This window comes from Numida meleagris, chromosome 4 (genome assembly GCF_002078875.1).
Source record: "Numida meleagris isolate 19003 breed g44 Domestic line chromosome 4, NumMel1.0, whole genome shotgun sequence".
In the NCBI taxonomy this organism is placed as follows: domain Eukaryota; kingdom Metazoa; phylum Chordata; class Aves; order Galliformes; family Numididae; genus Numida; species Numida meleagris.
Genome location: NC_034412.1, coordinates 6,755,723 through 6,774,873, shown reverse-complemented (window position 1 = coordinate 6,774,873; position 19,151 = coordinate 6,755,723). Strand labels below are relative to the sequence as shown.

At 40.6% G+C, this 19,151-nt stretch overlaps 1 protein-coding gene across 6 annotated transcripts in view; it reads right to left on the bottom strand.

Moving 5' to 3' along the window:
* Nucleotides 1-19,151, bottom strand: part of USP13 (ubiquitin specific peptidase 13 (isopeptidase T-3)) — a 47,004-nt gene that overhangs the window by 18,546 nt on the left and 9,307 nt on the right. For 4 of the 6 annotated variants that reach the window (XR_002438426.1, XR_002438427.1, XM_021396221.1 and 1 more), the window contains 6 exons: nucleotides 15,372-15,435; nucleotides 6,572-6,693; nucleotides 6,031-6,173; nucleotides 5,643-5,827; nucleotides 1,230-1,324; nucleotides 141-328 (listed from right to left, as the gene is read on the bottom strand). Coding sequence is in view for 4 of the 6 variants with exons in the window: in XM_021396221.1 (XP_021251896.1) it covers nucleotides 141-328; nucleotides 1,230-1,324; nucleotides 5,643-5,827; nucleotides 6,031-6,173; nucleotides 6,572-6,693; nucleotides 15,372-15,435 (797 nt within the window). In the remaining 2 variants the exon portion in view is untranslated. Of the gene's footprint in view, nucleotides 1-140; nucleotides 329-1,229; nucleotides 1,325-5,642; nucleotides 5,828-6,030; nucleotides 6,174-6,571; nucleotides 6,694-11,839; nucleotides 11,979-15,371; nucleotides 15,436-15,627; nucleotides 15,689-19,151 lie in introns of those variants that run through there. The other 2 variants (XM_021396224.1, XM_021396223.1) reach the window with 2 other exon arrangements.

Genomic DNA, 19,151 nt, shown 5'->3' with positions numbered 1-19,151 from the left:
CACACTGAAAGAACACAAACACATCTAAATTCTGCCAGGCTCATATTTTGTTAAAGACAATAAAATACTGTTCTGCATAAAAAAACAAGATGTAGGGTAATTAGGCAACTAATATTAAGTGCCAGCTTGGAGCTACTTACGCTCGCTGGAACTCTGGGATGCTGAAAATGGCTTGCATGACAGCATTGAGGTAGCAGCTATTTCCCAGGTTCTTCATGCCGGTATATCCTGGGCCATACATGGGCTTGAGTTTCACACCAGCTTCCTGAATCACTTCCCATTCAGAGACTCTTGGTTTTATATCGTTATCTCTTAGACCGTTCTCTGCCTGAAAGAAACAAAATTTATTTTTCTGCCTTTTAACTTCTGCAACTATTATACTTTTGCTATCATCATCACCAACTTTGTGATCTCTTCTAGTAAAGAAGAGTCAGATCAATGGGAAAAGGGAGGTGAATCCCACATGCAGGGGAGGTGGTCAGGGTCAGAAGTCTAGCTGCTTGCTCATCCAATGTCTCTCAGCTCTTTACTACAGACCACTGGCTCTTTGAATGTTTCTTCCTGTGCCTTCAACTTCCACTTCTCTACAGTCCTCAAGACTCAGCATAAAAAATACTGCATGTTTTCAAGCTTCATTTTTCCATTTATAATGGTTGGACATAGCTGCTACTGTAGAAGATGGTCCCAGCAAACAAATCAGATGAAAAGCTGCAGCTTCGAAAACTCTCTTCTTTGTGCAGAAGGGAAAAGCCAAAGTTTGTGATCTCAAGGCTCCAATTCACAGCTCAGCTTTTAATCTGTAGGCACTAATCACTATATTGTCATTCACTGCTAGCACTATTCCTCCACTTCACAAAGAATCTTACAGACTGGTCTGAAAACAGTAGGGGAATCCTCTGCAACAGCTGAAACTATACGTAAGTTTTGAAGATTGCTAAGTAAAACAGGTTTTCCAGAAAGACCACTGAATAAAAGGAACTTTTTATTCATGACATTGGCAAGGACATTAATATACTGAAAATACTGTTGATTAGAAACATGAAGGCTTTTGAAACCAGTTTAACTTTTCTCTAATAGTTTAGTTTTCCTCTTTTGTCTCCACTTAGACTGAAATACACTAACCAGTATAAGGTTTGTTCAACATAAACTACAGCTATCATTCTTCTCCTGTCTCCCTACCCCCAACTAGAAGAGTAAACAAGAAACTAAATAGAAGCTTGATTTCCTACCACTTGCATCTGCAGCATATCAATCCCAAAGTGTGCCAGATGCTTTGCTATATGCGGATCTAAAACCGGCTCCTCTTCATCAAAGGAATAGACATCTACAAAAGCAAAGAGAAACAGATGACCTGTTGTATTGAATGTTACCCCTTCTCTTTGTTGACCAACATTGCATTCTCAGTACAGAAGTGCCTACACAGTATGTCTTATTCACATTCTCTGGGTTTGGTTGGAAGAGATATATTATAAATATAGACCCACAGAGCTTAGTAAACATCTTAAATGTTTTCAACATGATCAACTCAACTCTTCTCCTTTGAGTAAATTACACACCTTAATAGCATTAAAAGCTAAGAAAATTTAGAGCAATTACAGTATTCGAAAACAACCCCTCCCCACCCAAAAAAAGAAAAAAGTAAAGAAATCTGTAGGAGAAAAGAAAGAAGGAACAGGGCACACAGAATTCTCAGGTACATATACAAACTACATTTTGAACACGGCAGCAAGATCTTTTGAATTTTTTTGTGGAGTTACTAGATACTGGCAAACGTGTCAAAACTATGAGTATATAGAACCAACTGACCATCAGAAATGGCATTTTAATGTCTCGTTCAGTTCAAGGAATCCATTTCCTTTTCCCAAGGAGACACGGGGAAAAAAAATGAAAAATCCTTTATTTGAAATAACTTGGATGGGACTTGAAAGATTAATCTTATCACGAGGGAGAAAGTCTGATGTCATTATTGGGATGCCCCGCTTTATAGTATGACAGATCTACATTCTAGCTATAAAGTAGCTCCTCATGGTCCCTAAAGATTTTGAAAGGGCAACGTTCAAACCGAGGAGGGAAGCAGCATGCCTAATGACATTTTTGTTATGAAGCTATATTTAATAAATCCAACAAAGGGACAAAATGGAGATAAAAATCTCATTTTTAATGCTTACCAAGCAAAACTTTAACAAAGCAGAGTTTTCACCTACTTAAGCAAATAACAAATCTACAGGCATGACGTAAGGATTTGACTTATAAGACCCACTAGTAAGCCTTGAGCAGGTCTTGTCTTTTCTCTTCTCTGCTCTCTTCCTCTTTAGTGTACAAATACTCCTCTGCTCTGGTCTCTACTCATATCAAAGTCCAAAATATCTCTGCCAGTACTTCTCTCAGACAAGTTTACTTCACATCCTACAGAGTTTCTCACAGCGATTTTTCCCCATGATCAGATCCAGGTTAACAGAGAAATCTGAACCCTGAATCAGAAGAAATAAGAAGAATTGGGGAGGACAGAGCAGGAATCCAGATAAAGTCCGTTCACAGCACAGATCCCACTTCCGAAAGGTCCTTCTCCTCTCTCCTGTCAACTACAGACTTGGGTTTTGCCTCAGTCCATCACCCAAGTAAGATTTTAACAAGATTACAGCTTCTTTGAAGACTGCTAGTGGGAAAAATCATACTGAAATGATAGCTTGAGGGTCAGCCACTATCCTAAGATCTAAACGCAACTTATGGATTTACCAGTCCTATGAAAAACATTATCTCACTCAAAACAAGGAACAGTGTTTTTGAGTCACGCTGCTATCTGCCATCAGTAGCCATCAGACCCTCTATTAACATTGGTTCTGGTGACCCCTCTGGCATGCATGGGGCTGTAGCTGCTCATCTACTGGAATTCCACTGTGTGGTAGCAAGCATGCTCAGAGGACTTGACAGCTCATCCACATACAACATTCCATAGTCTTCTGGTGAGGTCACAGCACAGCCGAAAGATCCTGTAAAGCTCACACATCTATCAGTGAGATTACACATCAGCTGACCTTGGGTGACTGCTCCAATGTGTTTTCTTTGATTTTGTTTTTCCTCATTTCTGGCAAATGAAGAAAGAGCAGCCATCTGGAATTACTGACCCAGAAGAGCAGGAATGGAACACACAACATTGATCTTCACTCAAGCCCAGCTTGTCTCACAAAACATTATTTCTTTCTGCTGTGTAGCCAACTTAAATCCGTGAGAGAGAAAAGAATCCACTTCAAAAGCAGCAAAGAGTAGCTGATTAAAGAAAGAAGCCGAGAGTTCCAAAACACTGGTCTGTAGTCCTCTCCTACATTCTTATCTACAAGTGTCTGCATAGAAGCCAGCAAATGTGACACACAAGCTGATGTTCTCAGAGTAAGAAAAGGGAAGAAGAGGGGAAGAAAAAAGAAAACAAGAAATATCTGAAATAGGCACCACAAAACATAATTAAACAGAGAATAATCATTATTATTCATATTGCAGTAAGAAAAGTGACACTGCTACCTGTACTTCCTTTTCTCTTCCAGCTCAAGATTTATGCCTGTTACAGACATCACTCCTTCCTACCTAAAGGATAACAGGCAATGGTCCATGAAGAAACAAGTTGCACAGGATTCCCCTAAAGAAGTATCCGACAATTACTGAGACTGGTATCCACAAAGCAACTACATTCAAGTACCTGTTAAAAATAGAGCCTCTCACTGCCAAATGACCATTCCAGTCCTCAGAGCAGTTTCAAACATGTAACCTCAAGTACTTGAAATCAAACCTAATGGCACTGTAAAGAGAAGTAGCCGTTAGCATAGCCTGCCAAGGAGTACTCAACCTAGAGAAGAAAGTTTTTGACTTGTGTAACCTGTCCAAGGTCCTAGGATGGAAGACAGAATTTTGGTTCAATTTCTGACCTGAACACAGGTCTGTTTCTTGACAAAACACTATAAAATGAGGCTAATGCACCACAAATCCCTTCCAGTCTATGCAATACAGATTTCTCAGGGAAAGACAAGGAGCTCTCCTCTGCTCTCTCTGTGAATAAGTAGGGTAGGGATGAGCAGAGTACTGGCATCACCTCTTTCTCATCCTCACTAGTGTGAAAAAGGATAAAGTTACGTCAGCAGAGGGATCAACACTTAGTACTCCTCTACCATTACCACTTCACCTCCAGCGCAGGAAAGCAGAAACCAGACAAATTTTGTGTCACAATCAGCCACGGGGCTTTTTTCCTGAAGCTCAACTGTCACCCAGCCCTATAGAGAGGTTATGATTACCAATGCAATATAGATCAGAGAGAAAAACTGCTGAAAAGGAAAAAGGAAAGGTTGGGAGAGGGAAATCTTTCCTACAGGGACACCAAGTTAACAACATCCAGAAGAACAAATCTGTGTAGAACAGCTGCTGCCCCTCATTCAGAGGGGAAGATGACAGCATGTCCTTTGTTATCCCAAAGGCCACATGAGAGCACAAGCAGCTGATAGGTGGGAGGCAGAAGTACAACAGCTGTAGGAAACAAATACTAGTGGTAAAGATGCCAAAGCATCGAAACAAACACTAAAGAATATTTTTTATTTTGTAGATGCAGGTTGAAACTTACATCCAAGAAAATCCTAACCATCTTCAATCCAAAACCAGGCTCACCCAAGGAAACAGTATCTGGGAGAAAAATAATTTTGCTCAGTGTTTCTACAGCACAGCTGGGTGAATCTGACTACAACCTCCTTACCCCGAAAATGAATAGGACTTAAAGATGAAAAATTCTCAACTGATCCGTGTAAATAAACAAACAAATGGAAGGTTGCCACTCTAAACAGTCATTTTTCATCCATATGGTCATCAGCACTAAAAAACAAATGTAATCATGCTATCCATTCTTTTTTTTCCCTCCTTACAGCTGCAGAAAAAGATCTCTTTGCTTATGACGTTTTCAACTTCTCATGTTTATACTCTATCTAGTTTTCACACACCATAACCCTCTCCACAGCAACACTGCACACCCAGAGAATACGCAAACAAGGATGCTCCCATAGATTTTTCATTCTCCCAAGATCAGGCTTTTTTTTTTTTTTTAAACCATCACAGCAGCCCCACAAGGATTAATAAAAAATTACTAAATCAACACTGGAAAATAGCACAGTCCCCAGTACATTAAAGAAATACACCAGTAATGTAAAAATTATTTTAAAATATCAGTAAATTTAAAAAATGGATGAGACTAGACTTTTCTGACTTTAAAATCATTACTGTTATTGTTTCTACATTATTTGACATTGAATCATTTGCCCCAGGCTAACACAGCAAAATTAGCAGAACTAAAAATACTGCTTCTCAGGACTATGTTGTTTCGAAACACCATTCCTCCCTATCTAATATCAATCCACTATTATACAAAACCAAAATACTATTTACAATCAGACATATAACAGGAGGAAAAGAACATTAAAAAAAGAGTTTTCTTCTAATGAAGTGAATCATTCTCCTGAAACAGAACAAGATTCACAAACTCACACGGTTTTCTTTCCATATCAGTCTGTCAAACATTTGCACTGGAGAAAAAAGCCCACTTGGTAATAGGTTTACACTGTTAGCTTCATGCACAAAAGATATCCCATCTAAGAACCTGCCAGGTGGCTGACCTGCTCCATCAGGAGTGATGGTTCCCAGCTTCACTGCCAGGGGATAACCTGTCTCCTTGTAGTGCTCTGTTGCATGGCCATTCCCTCCACTACCATCGAAGAACCACTTCCCACACAACACTGAACCATCCGTCAGGTTTAGCCACAGATTCTCCCGCAGGTCACATTTTGAGCACTTCCAACCACTGCAAGAAAAAAAAAAGGGAAGACATCACAGAAATAAGTAAGACAGGAAGCAGTTCAGTATTCCTAGTTATGGTAGGTCAAACCAAGCATACACATCCAGCCAAGAGTCATGCAAGATAATTGTTGGCCGAGTTATTGGCTTTATTTTTTTATTCTGGACTGTGTTAGATTACCTAGAATGAAAAAACCTTGCTATGCTTACCTGGGGGGAATTCTAACACCATTGTCCAACTGTACAAGCGATTTGGCATGTTTAGATGCCTGTAGCTCTTCTTCCCATGAGTCAGGGTCCTGCTTCCTATAGGGTGATTTTGCACTGAGGAGTGCATCAGAAGCTATTGTCACCTGGAAGACAAAGGAAGATCAAATTCAAAATCTAACGCAGTTCAGTGACTTCTAAGAACTTGACATCCAGCTCAGATGCTAACTGTATATTGAACTGGATATCAGCAAGACTAATTATATGCTTAAATACACAAACATTCTTCTGGATTACTGTTATTTTAGCAGGAGAGTAAGCACAACATGTAATATGTGGGGCAAGTGGTCATCAAAATAAGGGAAAGAATGCAGGAGGCAAAAGGAAATACAAGGAATAAAGACAGAGCAGACCTTTTAAAATGCCTGCCTATCTAGTTAAAAAAGACCTTTATGTAAAAACAAGCAACTGACAACAAAACAACATCTTGATAAAAACCAAACCAGAGGAAAATTCCTTTCACCGCTTGCACACATTCACTAACCAGTGCTGGTAACTCTTCTATGTTTGGTAATGAGATTTCATAGTGATCCGGAAATATAACGAGTTTTGCTTCATCTTCATATTCAAAGTCATCACTGCTCAGATCACCATTTGCCTCTAAATCTGGAAAACAAGATGGGTATCATCAGGAGATTGTCCCAAGTCTGTGGTTCCTAAACTGTGGCAGGCATATCAGTAGGAAGCACTGCCTGCCATCAGCCTAGAAGCTGACACTCCCAGTTGTTTCTTCTGGCTAAAAACGTTTTTGAAATCCTGTTCTAAACTGAAATCTAACCACCCTGCAAGAAGATTAGCTGAGGACTAAAATCACCATCTTAATCTGAGCTCCAGCCACAATCATAGTTGATGTGGCTTCTCTCCAAGCAGCATGCTGTTGCAGACACCTCGCTCTGGAAGCAGCTATCAAAATTCTACTCATTTTGGACAGAAGCAGCAGGTAATACTGCTGAGTATTTCACCCAGGATCTTGAAGCACTGTACAGTGTGAGATGAGGTCACACTAGCTATGCCTAAATTGCAAAGCAACAATCCACATTTTCCAGATCACAGACCTGGATGAAACATGCTGTAGCTCCTGTTCACCTTGTATCTGTGGCCTTTCCTCCCTTCCAGCCTTGCATGGCTGGAATTATTCCCATATCTCATCACTAGCCTCAAATAGCTAAAAGCAAGTACAATTTATCCCTTACTGCCGCATTACAGACAACCTCCAACCTCACTTTACTCAGCGCTGCTTTCATGGTTTGTACTACAGCCTTGTGTTTTGATAAAGGATAGAATCGCAACAGATGCAGTCTGCAGCCATAAGCTCTCTCTCTCTACAAAGCAAAGAAACTGAGCATCTCCAAGCTGATGGCAGTGTATTGCATAAATTTCATATAACATCCATGGTGGCAAACACAGTAAAAACAAAACTATTGAATACTTTCCAAATGTGACAGAGATTTCAACCTGTGCAGGTTTCTCAGAGAAGATAAAACCTTCGTGTATGTTCAGACCTGTTCATGAGGCAGCAAGCACCTCTTGCAGGGCCTGCAGTCACACTCTTCACTCTGCCACCAGAGGGAACCTGAGGACAGCTCATATCAGTCAGCAGTTGTCATCTCTAGACACATGTAAGGCCCACTGGTATTTTCTTTTCTATATCAACATTCAAAGTTTTTAGCCTTTACAATTCACTGTACAGAAACAGCAACTACATGGATGCCTGGGTTCAAAATTCAGAGGCACACTTCAGCTCATCTCATGTGCCAGACAGCAGGCAGACAGCAGCAGCTTCATTACTACTGACCCACACTGGAACTAGGGATCCAGAAGCAGAAGACTGAGTATTCTATTAGCAATCATCCTCTGACAGCTAAAGACAACAGATACTTAGCAGCATCAGCCTTTTGTGTGTAAGGGGAAGTTTTTTTTTTTTTACCTTTTCAGGCTTCATACCATTTGCATTACCAGAAAAGCAAAACATGATGCCTCGTCAGCAAGGCATTCTGGATGTCTGACACACAGGGCAGCATCACACTTCTTGAAGAAAGATACACTCAGCATCGTAACAATTTCAGGGAAAAAAAAAAAAAAAAAAAGGATCTAACTTGCAATTCTACTATAGACAGTGATCATGTAAAGCTGGCACACTTCCAGCCCTACTACCTCTAAGGATTACAATGATTTCAGGCAACTGTCATACTGAGGACGGTTTATCAGTGTTCACATGTCCAGTATCACAAGGGTGGAAAAGACTTCCGTGGTCACAGACTCAAAGCTCTTGATACAGCAGAGGACCTCAAACTAATCCCTTGTGGTGACAGTCAGACAGGCCCCTTAACAAAGTCAAGTTGAAAATCCCCAAATTTGTACTCATGTTTTCAAAATTTAGTTTGAACACAGAGAGCCACAGTTGCTAAGCTTGGTCAGAAGTTGCACCTGCATCATATTTTCTGTGCCTATGCAAGGGCCAACTTAGCTAAGAAAGCATGAGCTTCAAAATAATAAAACAAGATGACTATTACTTTAGAAGGCAACAGAGTCTACACAAAACGAGGCTGGCTCCATAGCCATTGGACATCCCATATAGTCTGCAGGATGCTTCAAATGTAGATTTTAAGACTAGTGCAGAATTTGACACAGGAACAAGTGTAGCTACGGGAAAAAGAAGGGGGAGAAGTCTACTTGCAAATTGACTATATTTGACCAAAAGTTACTGTAATACAAAAAGGGACTGAACAGGATAAGCTTTCAAATACTATATTTCAGAGAAGGCTATTTCTCAGACAATGACAACCTTTTAACATACACCATATAGAAGAATCTCTGGGCAATAAAGGGTTTACTCCAGTTGTAAGACTGCTGCACAACAACCAACCTGGATGTCTCTTTTTAAAGTACTGCCAACTTGGTGAACAGCCACATGACAGTGTTCCCTTTCTACCAGACTAACAGCTTCATGGTACCCAGTCAGAGCCCCAGTTAAACGCTGTGGTCATTAAAACAAAGTGGTCATAGGTCACAACTGTTGTGTTGGGAGGCCAGGACAACAGGGAAAGCAAAATAACGGACACGTTGAGACAGAAGTGCGACTGACGTTATTTTGAGCAAGCAGTCAGTAGAGTACATTTACTCCAGCTCACAGGCGTCGCACTTCAGTGACAGTGAGAAATGCATTGCTGCTGGACTGACTGAAAACAGCAGCTGGAGGTGGATGATGGTACTGTAAACCAACCTACTGGAGGGGAAGGAGTGGACATGGCCAGATCAGATTTAGAAGAGTTACCAACTGAATGCACTAATAATAGGGTCATAAGGACATTCCAGGCAGGACCTCCAAACAGGATATCCTGTGCATATGGATACGCGTGTATGAAAGGAGACACAAATGCAAGAATTGAATGAGGATGTTGACTAATGAGGCTGCAACAAATTTTCAAACACTAGAAAGGTATCTTTGGAATCTGAGCTTGGTCCTGATCTCACTGAAAGCAAAGAATAAATTTGTGCCAACTTGGAAGTGGAGGATAAGTCTTTCAATCAAGTAATTTCATCCTGAAGCCTCTAAATGACAATGAACTGCAGCAACACTTTGCAGACCACAAGCTATTCCATTCATATATATCTTCAGATACACCTGAAATACCAACCTCATGTACTGGTTTCAGCAGGGACAGAGTCAATTTTTCTTGATAGTGTCTGGTATCATGCTACATTTTGACTTTAGGAGAAAAACAATGTTGATAACACACCATGTTTTAATTGTTGCTGAGCAGTGCTACACAGAGCCAAGGCCATTTTCAGCTTCTTGTACCACCATGCCAGCAACGGGGCTGGAGAGGCCCAAGAAGCTGGGAGGGGACAGAAGCAGGACAGCTGACCTAAACTGGCCAACGAGATATTCCGTACCATGTCACTGTGTGAAAAAACCATAAAACTGAGGGGAGGTGGCCAGGGTGGCAGCCGCTGCTCACAGACTGGAAGCCACTACTCAAGGACTGGCAAGGCAGCAGTTGGCAGGTGGTAAGCAATTGCACTGTATATCGCTTGTTTTGTAAATAAGTATATATATACGCACAAAGAGATATAAAATTGCCATTATTTCCCTCCTCCTTTTCTGTCTTAGTAAATAGTTTTTGTCTCAGCCTACAAGTTCACTCTTTTCTCCCCTTGAATCTCTTCCCCTTCCCACTGGAGGGACTAGGGTGAGCAGAAGGCTGTCTGGTGCTGAGCTGCCCGCCAGGTTAAACTACAACACCTCATTAGATGAGCTATTTAAAAAAAGAAACAGAAGGACAAATAATAGATATATTTTATAGTCATACCGTTCTCTCTCATGGGAAAAAGGAAAACAAAAAACTTTCTACTAGGATCATTTGCATCACTCGCTATTTATAAAGATCAGTTACATTGCTCGCTACATCTCCAAAGCATTAGACTGGCGTTCTTAGTCCTAGAAATAGACCTCACCCTTTGGATTTCTGGCACTAAACAAGCAAAGCGAAGCCATCAGAATTTAAATTCTGAACATTTTGCTAGCGGTATTAGCTTTAGTTAGTTTAGCCTCACTTCTACGTTCCCACTTAAAACTGCAAACTACTAAGACTTGATTAGCATAAGGTATTTGCTCACCACTCTATACCCAACTCAAGCCTAAAGGCAACAGGTTCACTCCTGATCTGATCAGCTTCACTTTTACTGCTGGTGAGTTGGTACAATTTTAAAATTTAATATTATTATCAGGACACACTGAAATCCTCTTAAATCACTTTTTTTTTTTTTCCCATTTCATAAATCTGTATATTGTCTGTATGTGCTTACTTACACAAACAACTAGTGGTTAAAGTCCTCTTCAGAAGCTTTCAAAAACAAAAACATCCTTACAGAAAGCAGGGTTCTGCTACTGGCTGCTATGAGAACAGGGAGAGCTAAGTGCACCTGTGGTTAAACCCAGCATGGCCGTTCTTATGAATGGCCTTCATACCTGGAAATCCTACCTTTAAGTATTACCACTACCATTTGTAGGCAGGTGCCAGGCAGGAGAAGCTCAGCAAGTTCACATGTTCTTCCAGACTCTCTAAGTGAAAGTTTTCCCTCCTGATGCCTTCTCTGAGACTAGCTGTATGTCATGGATACTCCTCTCATCTGCAGTTACCATCCTCACAGATCTGCTGACAGAGCTGTTCATTTGAGTACTTCAAAATGGTTTTAATTGATGGTCTAAGTTATCCCTGACTTCGCTCAAAACAGAGCTCTCACAAATTGCTGCACTGGCAGATACTGTTATGTCAACTGATCTGGAAGAGGACATCTGTCTATAGACAAATTTTATGACAGCCACTCTGCCAGCTCTGTTTAGACTACAGTCCAGTGTCTGACAAGGGCCCACAGGCAGAACAAGGCAGAAATGCATCAATTCCTTCCTTAGAGCATACCTCCTGATTTCTAGATATGTACCAGTGTTTTCTGTTCAGAGCAGAGATTCACTCCCAATTTGTAATCCAAAATATAATAGAAAACCAAATATCAACCGTCATTCTCCTCATTTTCCACTTGATAACTGGGCTAATATTTGCAGTGAACCATCCCCACCACCTATCAGTACTGCCTTTCTGAACAGTAATAGCTAATTCAGGCCACATCTCTGTGCCTATGAAGCTTGTAACACTGCAACGTGATGGAAAGCACAGCAATGACAGCAGAGTACCAAAGTCCTAGGCTGCAGCAAGTGAGGATATGCTAAAGAAGGAAAGAATCTGCTTACCCTTGGAAGGCCTCAGATACACACGGATCTCCAGTGAAATAACCTTGTCTCCACTGGCAACCCCTAAATGAGGTCTGGCAAGGGGTGGATCCTGGCTCCAGCCCTTCCAGTCACCCAGCTGCATTGCATTGCGTGCACCTGAGCTCCCCTGAGTTGGCCCTGCCTTCCCACCAGGTGCACAATCACTGCTTCAAGCTGTGACTTAGCATTTCTGCTACACAGATAAACCACTTCTCGTCTTCATATTTTTCAACATTTCCTTCTTCTATTGCTTAGTTACTGAGTAACAAACCTAGAAATTATTTTTAGTGTGATATACTGCATAATTTTAAATCAATTAAGGATTCTGCTGATCATTTTCTGCTGTGAGAATTGGCCCTCCAAACAAGGATCTTCTCTCTTATTCCATTTACCCTTCTGATGAAGATCTTCTATGGCACATCACAGCACATTTTGCTAATCAAATTGCTCTTATTAACATAGTGACCGACTCTCCTCAACTATTCTGGCAGATCCGTAAGCTTTACTTCACTTTACAAAACCAGTGTTTTGGTTTTTTTGGTCACATTTATATGGCTTCCTATCAATTCTGATCCTTTCTTCTTCCAGATGCACAACTATGAAAATTAAGTCTAGCAGTGATACTTTCCCTAGTCCCGCCCTGCCTTCCCCCCACTAAAAACTGGTGCCTCATTGACCATGGCGTGGCCAATTTAACCAGGAGGTTGTATAACAGAGACAAAAGTCCAGAAGTTTCTTACCTGAAAGCCTTCTGAAATGATGGGGAGCAACCACCTCATCCCATCAATTAATTTCTTTCCATTTTACAGACTGGATCTGAAACTTCTTTGTGATAGCCATGCACACTGACAAACAGAAAGCATCTTCAAGCTTGCTACCCTGGATAGCAACGCAGTAAGGACACTAGTCCATGCTCTGTGATGCAGACAGTCTGCTTTCAAAATCACTCCAAATCCCCAGACAGCTTGCACTATCTGAGCAAGCAAAGTTACCACATCCACGGTGCCTAGCAATACTTAAACACACTAGGTTCAAGGCAGCTCACACCTTCACGCACAATATTGTTATGCCTCCTGAATATAACACAGAGCTCTCACTGCCAATATCCTCCAGCCTTCTTGAAAAGAAGAAAAAAAACGCTAACAACAATCCTAGTGCATGGGCACACACACTTTGCTGTGCATCTTTCCATGCTCAGGGGAAGATAAAGCTTTCAGTGGACTAACGCAACCTGTCTGTGTTTCTGCTGTATTTGCTGGATAGCAGCAGTGAAAATAGAAAGTAATCAATGAGCAACCAAAATACGTTTTCCTAATACTAAGAAGATTGAAAAGGGTTTAATATCTGTAATAGCCTTACATCAAAGAGGCTTATTAGAAGCAATGCAACAAATGCCAAAACTGGATTGACTTTATTCAGACAGCTTAATTCTTTTTGCTTTCAGGGAATTATTCAGACAGATACACCTAGAAACACAGTGATGTTAGAGCTACCATGTAGCGTTACCTACTGCTGCCTCACAGGTTAAGCCCTAAATGGCAGGCTATATGTACAGGCTGATCATCGCTTCTTTGGTGCAAGCTTCCATCAGAGGTGTCCAAGTTCACAATAAGGAAGAAAAACAAAACATGCTATAAAGATGAGAAGACTGGCAGCTTCCAAACTGGAAGATGAGTTAAGAGAAAAGATGTCAAATTTTGCTAACCATCTCTACTGCTGTCACATGCAAAATGATCAAACTCGCTGACCTCTCTTTGCTTCCATTTCCTCAGATATGAAGTGTCCTATGAACAAGTACAGGGATAATTCCTTGCTCTTCTAAGTATGGTAATACATAAATAACATCTGCTAAGCCAAATAAATGGATACAAAAAATTTGGCTGCACAGAAATACTATCTCAAGGATGACAGCACAGAGTTGATAACACTTTAAACACAAAGCAACAGGGACTGCCAAGAAGACTGTAGAAAAATAGACAAGACGGGATTCATTTTCACAACTACATTAGATTGGAAAAAAAGTGATAGTTCATGGGCTAAATTCACCCCCAGTGAAACTGCATTACCTTCTAAAGTTCACTGGGATTGAGACAGCTGGAACTGCTGCACCATATCTATTCAGTGGGAACAAAAAGCTTCTGCTCAAGGATGGAATTTAAGGACTTCTCCAACATGGCACATCAGAGACGCGATGTCACATACACTGTGTGCCAGCATACCACAGTGACAGGAGCCTCAAAAAGTTATGCAGTGTATCAGTAAGAATGAAGTTTGACAGTGGTTTTGCACCTCTTGTTTACACTTACATTTCTAACACGGTACAACCATTACTGCATTGCAGCTCTTGTTTTTATGCTAATCATTTTATAACCATCCAGTGATAAACATTGTTTTCAAGGTAAAATGACTGTAAATGGCAATTAAACCACCATCTACAACTTAAGAGTCCCTTCCAAATCAGTTTCATTTGTTTATGAGTAATAATATGGCTTTTTTGTTCTCTAAGACCTCCTTGCAAAACCTGCTCCAGACATTAACAACAGCAATTTAATCAATCACAATCTGAAAAGGCCTCTTAGGGACACATTCCACAGATCAAAGCAATTCTGGTGGGAGGCCATGCTATTGTTTTCACTTGACCATAAGAGCTGGAAACGGTAATGAAAATGTTTAACCTCTTCATTATCTGAAGGGGAAAAAAAAAATCACTATTTCCTAATAGTACAAAGAGAACAAATGGAAGAAACTAAAGAGTATCACAAGCAGTGGGAGGAGGGAGAATACAGGCACTGAATCAAATTCCCCTCATCCATATTTATGGAGCTCTCAGGTTTTCTGGGTAATATGAATCCAACAATATCAAAGATGACATGTTTTTGATGAAAGGGATTTGATAAGAAAATGGTTTTCCATGAAGAAACGGGATATAACAGTGGACATGAACAAGAATTGGTAGAAGATGTTCACAATGTATGTACTGCTGCATTTATTACAGGAGAGACCACAACAATCACTTAAGAGTATTTATCTGTGAAACAACCCCTTAAAAACGTAAATAACCCTTCCCACAAACAGTTGCAGAGCAGAAAAATGCCACACTGGGGCCCTGTTGTATCTAAAAGGATAAATATTTTAATTAAAGGGTGTTTTTGTGTATCAAAAAGAGAGAGGAGGACAGAACTGGTCTAAAAAAATGCCTTTCAAACCTGAGGCTGTTTGACAATAGTCAAGAAACAACTTAAGATTCAAATATTTAATTCATGTATGCGTACACCTATTGCCGAATAGATGCCAGAATTGCTAAGAATCACTTGTCCAGACCACCTTTAAAAATTAGAGCCAAAAGACAGAGAAGGAAAAGAAAACAAAACAAGAAAAAAAAAAACCAGAAAACAACAACAGCAACAACCTCTCCAGTAGCCCCAAAGCCAAACACAATGGCAGACAGAACCCAAGTACACATGCAGATAGGGTCAGGAAAGGACTGTGTGAAAGCAGCTGTTCACAATACCTAAAAATAGCTTAGCATTCCTCCTTTTTGGTAAAGCTCCACCACCAGATGCCCCTGGTACCTTCTGGAAAGAGAAAGAGACAATTAAAAATCCATCAAGTGAAACAACAGTAAATCAGCAACAACCTCATACCACCATCATTTCTGACATATACATATTTGTTCATGGTCCTTCTATTAAGCCATAGCCTTATTCAGCAAGAACACAAGTTTTCTTCATCCATCTCAGACAATGGGACAACCCAGAGTTGCTTACCACCCTTGAGAAAATCACCATCTGAATCCTTCTACTTTGCTCTGTTAGCAACTAAGCACGCATGTCTCACAGTCATCACAGGTGACTGTTGTTTTATCAACAAGACAGGATCTTCCAGCAACACCCAGATCTCTTAACACAAGATCCCCTCCAGAATTTTTTAAGGAGTAAAAATGAATTAGAGAGGGAAAGAAAAAGATATTATCTGCATAAAAGATCAGCCTTTCATAACAAATTCCACTGTGACCACTCAGGCTCCACAGCAGGGAAGGAGTAATTTCCTAATGACATCCAGTTTCAAGCACTACTTTCTCAGTTCAAAAAAAAAATCCTTAGGCTTCTGGGACAATTCTAGTGGCTAAGGAAACATGTAAGTTCATGCTTTTGCATCTCAAGCTGTTTATTAACAGGCACGAGCAAATCAAATCAAATCAGCCTCTGTGGCTATAACGCAAACGTGCTGTATTATGTGGTGCATAATGTTAGTGTAATTGATGAGGTTGTTAGGTTACTTCTTTTTTTTCATCATTTACTTTTTAAATAATATTGAGATGCAACAGGTGGAGAGAAAGCAGCCAAGAACCTGTCAGCCTTGGGAAAGCTCGTGTTTGCCTTCTGTGCAAGGGTGGAAGGTGAAAGGGTCGCATATTTTGGGTGGTTCCCTTCACCATGTAAATAAAAGCTTTGACCAAAGCAAAAGCTTAAGTCATCAGTTAGGTCTTGTATAACACAAGAAATTTTCCCATTCTTCGAAAGAGAAAAGTTCTTGGCTACGCTTAAGAACAAAACCTATTATCCATATACAAGCATTAGGGAAAGGGAGTCCATCATGCAACTCTAGTATTTAAAAAAAAAAGTAGTAAAAATAAAAAAAGAAATTGCTCAATGAAGTTAAAATAAAAGCAAAGCATTTCTTTCTTCAAACTTGAGCATTTAACAAGTGGAAAGGGAGTAGTCAAGAATCTAAACCTACTTTATAAAAGCAGCAGCAAGATACAGTGTAACCTCGTTACAAACATGTAATGAATATATTACACATATTGTCAGGATCATAGCTTCAGAACCAAGAAAAGTTGTTTCCAATACTGAGAGACTCAGTTTGAATTCTGATGTCTCCAAGTGGGATGTTGTGAAAATCACTAAGAATAGAGATTTCAAAGAGGAAGAATTCACAAGGAGTGTTTCAATCACTGCCAGTCTAACATGTAATACAGCTTCATTTTTTCATGCCGAAAAAGCTGATTACATCTAAACTGGAATTGCAGATGTTCCGTACTCCTGAAAACCTCAGAACCTGACAGTATTTGAATTCGCTTCTCTGCTTGTCAGAAATTATTGAGAATGCTCCCCATTCACAAAACAATTTGTCTTCTAACAGATGCGATTCCAGCAAACGAAAGTAGTGGCATTAAATTCTATTTACAGTACTTCTCATACCAGATGTCATTTGGCTTACCCCACATTTCCTTTAACTGCAACACTGCTATGTTTTTCCATAACAGGACTGTCACTGATAACATCCAGGCACCAATCACTGTAAGAAATTCCATCTTTCTCTGTTCTGTGTTTTCAATGGGGCTACAGCACCAAGCTAAAGCTTTGCCCTGTGCTGACTAGGCAGCCATATTCAACAGTCAAACACTACAGAAGAGTTAACTAGTCTCAAAAGTCCGAAAAGTGAAATTCTAAAGGGAAAAGAAAAAAAAATAAAGAAAAAACAATGTTGTTGTTTGGGTTAATTTTTTTCTGATGATTTATCAGATGCCTCAGATGAAGATCTGCCATTGGCAGATATTCTACCTCCATTCAAGCCAATAGGTTAAAGATCTGACCCTTGTTTTTCAACCGAGTTGTGACAAAACACAAGGCTGCTACTTATTCTAAACACCCCTGGAAGCAAACAAGGATTTCTGCAGCAATGCAGTACATGCTGCAAGGATGATGCCAAGGGAACCACAGGCAAGAACAGCAGTCTCTCTAAAAGAACCTTTAGGTAGTATAAACAATGCCTTGGGCTTTACTGTATCACATACCATCAAAAGCTTGGGTTAAAAACCAAAACCACAATGCAGCACATGCCAGACGCTTCAGGCCTTCACCGGAACAGTTTTATGATGTTTCACATTGCTCAAAGGAAAACACACCTATCACGTAAGAATCAAACTGTCATGGTAAACAAAATCCACAGCTAACTTAAGAGGAATTCTATTTAAGAGCCAAGTTAGATGGGAGTCTTCACCAGTACAATGTAGTCAAGTATTGTTTCCTACCACATGATCTAGCATGCCATCACCTTCACACATAGATACCAGGCTCCTTTGCTACATCATGATTCATAAGGAAAATACTTGGAACCTCTGAGCTAGTTCAGCTGAAGGTGTACTTCACACCAGAAGGCTCTGCTGCCATTCAGTGAGACCTAGACAGGCTGGAAAGTTGGGTGGAGAGAAACTTCATGAGGTTCAACAAGGGCAAGTGTAGAGTCCTACACCTGGGGAGGAATAACCACATACATCAGTACAGGTTAGAGGCTGCACTGCTGGAAAGGAGCTCTGTGGAGAAGAGCAGGGCATCTTGGTGGAGAACACATTAACCATGAGCCAGCATTATGCCTTTGTGGACAAGAAGGCCAGCGGTATCCTGGGATGCATTAAGAAGAGCATGGTCAGCACGTCAAGAGAGGTGATCCTCCCCCTCTGGAGTACAAGGTCCAGTTCTGGGCTCCCCAGTTCATGAAACACATGGAACTTCAAGAAAGAGTCCATTGGAGGGCCGCAAAGTTTATGAGGGGCCTAAGCCATCTCCTGAATGAGGAAAGGCTGAGAGACCTTGGACTGCTCAGCCTGGAGAGGACTGAGGAGGGAACTTATCAACACTTAAAAATAACTAAAGTGTGGCAGTCAAATGGATGGAGCCAGGCTCTCTTCAATAGCACCTAGAGACAGAACAAGGGGCAACGGGTACAAACTGGAACACGGGAGGTTCTACCTGAACATGAGGAAGAGCTACTTTACTTTGAGGGTTACAGAGCACTGGAACAAGATGTCCAGAGTGCTTGTTTGTCCTTTACATGGTGTGGAGTCTCCTTCTCTTGAGATATTCAAAACTCACCCGGATGCTTTTCCTGTGCAATCTATTCTGAGGAACCTGCTTTAGCAGAGGTGTTGAACTAAATGATCTCCAGAGGTCCCTTCTGACCCCTGATTCTGTGAATCTGTATGCAGTACTGAACAACAATCAGTTATTTATTTCTCTATTTTGAAGTTCTTCAGCCAAATCTTCATCCAGGAAAGGAATTTTTGAGCCCTTATTTTAATTTCGGTTTACCTTAACATTGAAAATTCACAGGTCACATACTAGAAGAAAGTTCAATACAAGAAATGCTGACAGAGCATCTGCCCACCTGTCCCTAGTCACAGATATTTTAAGAGTGCAAACATAACTCAGAAGAACCATTGCTAGAACTAGACACGGTTATCCAAAAATTCAGTTAACACTGTGAAGGAAAACACAGCTTTCAGCCT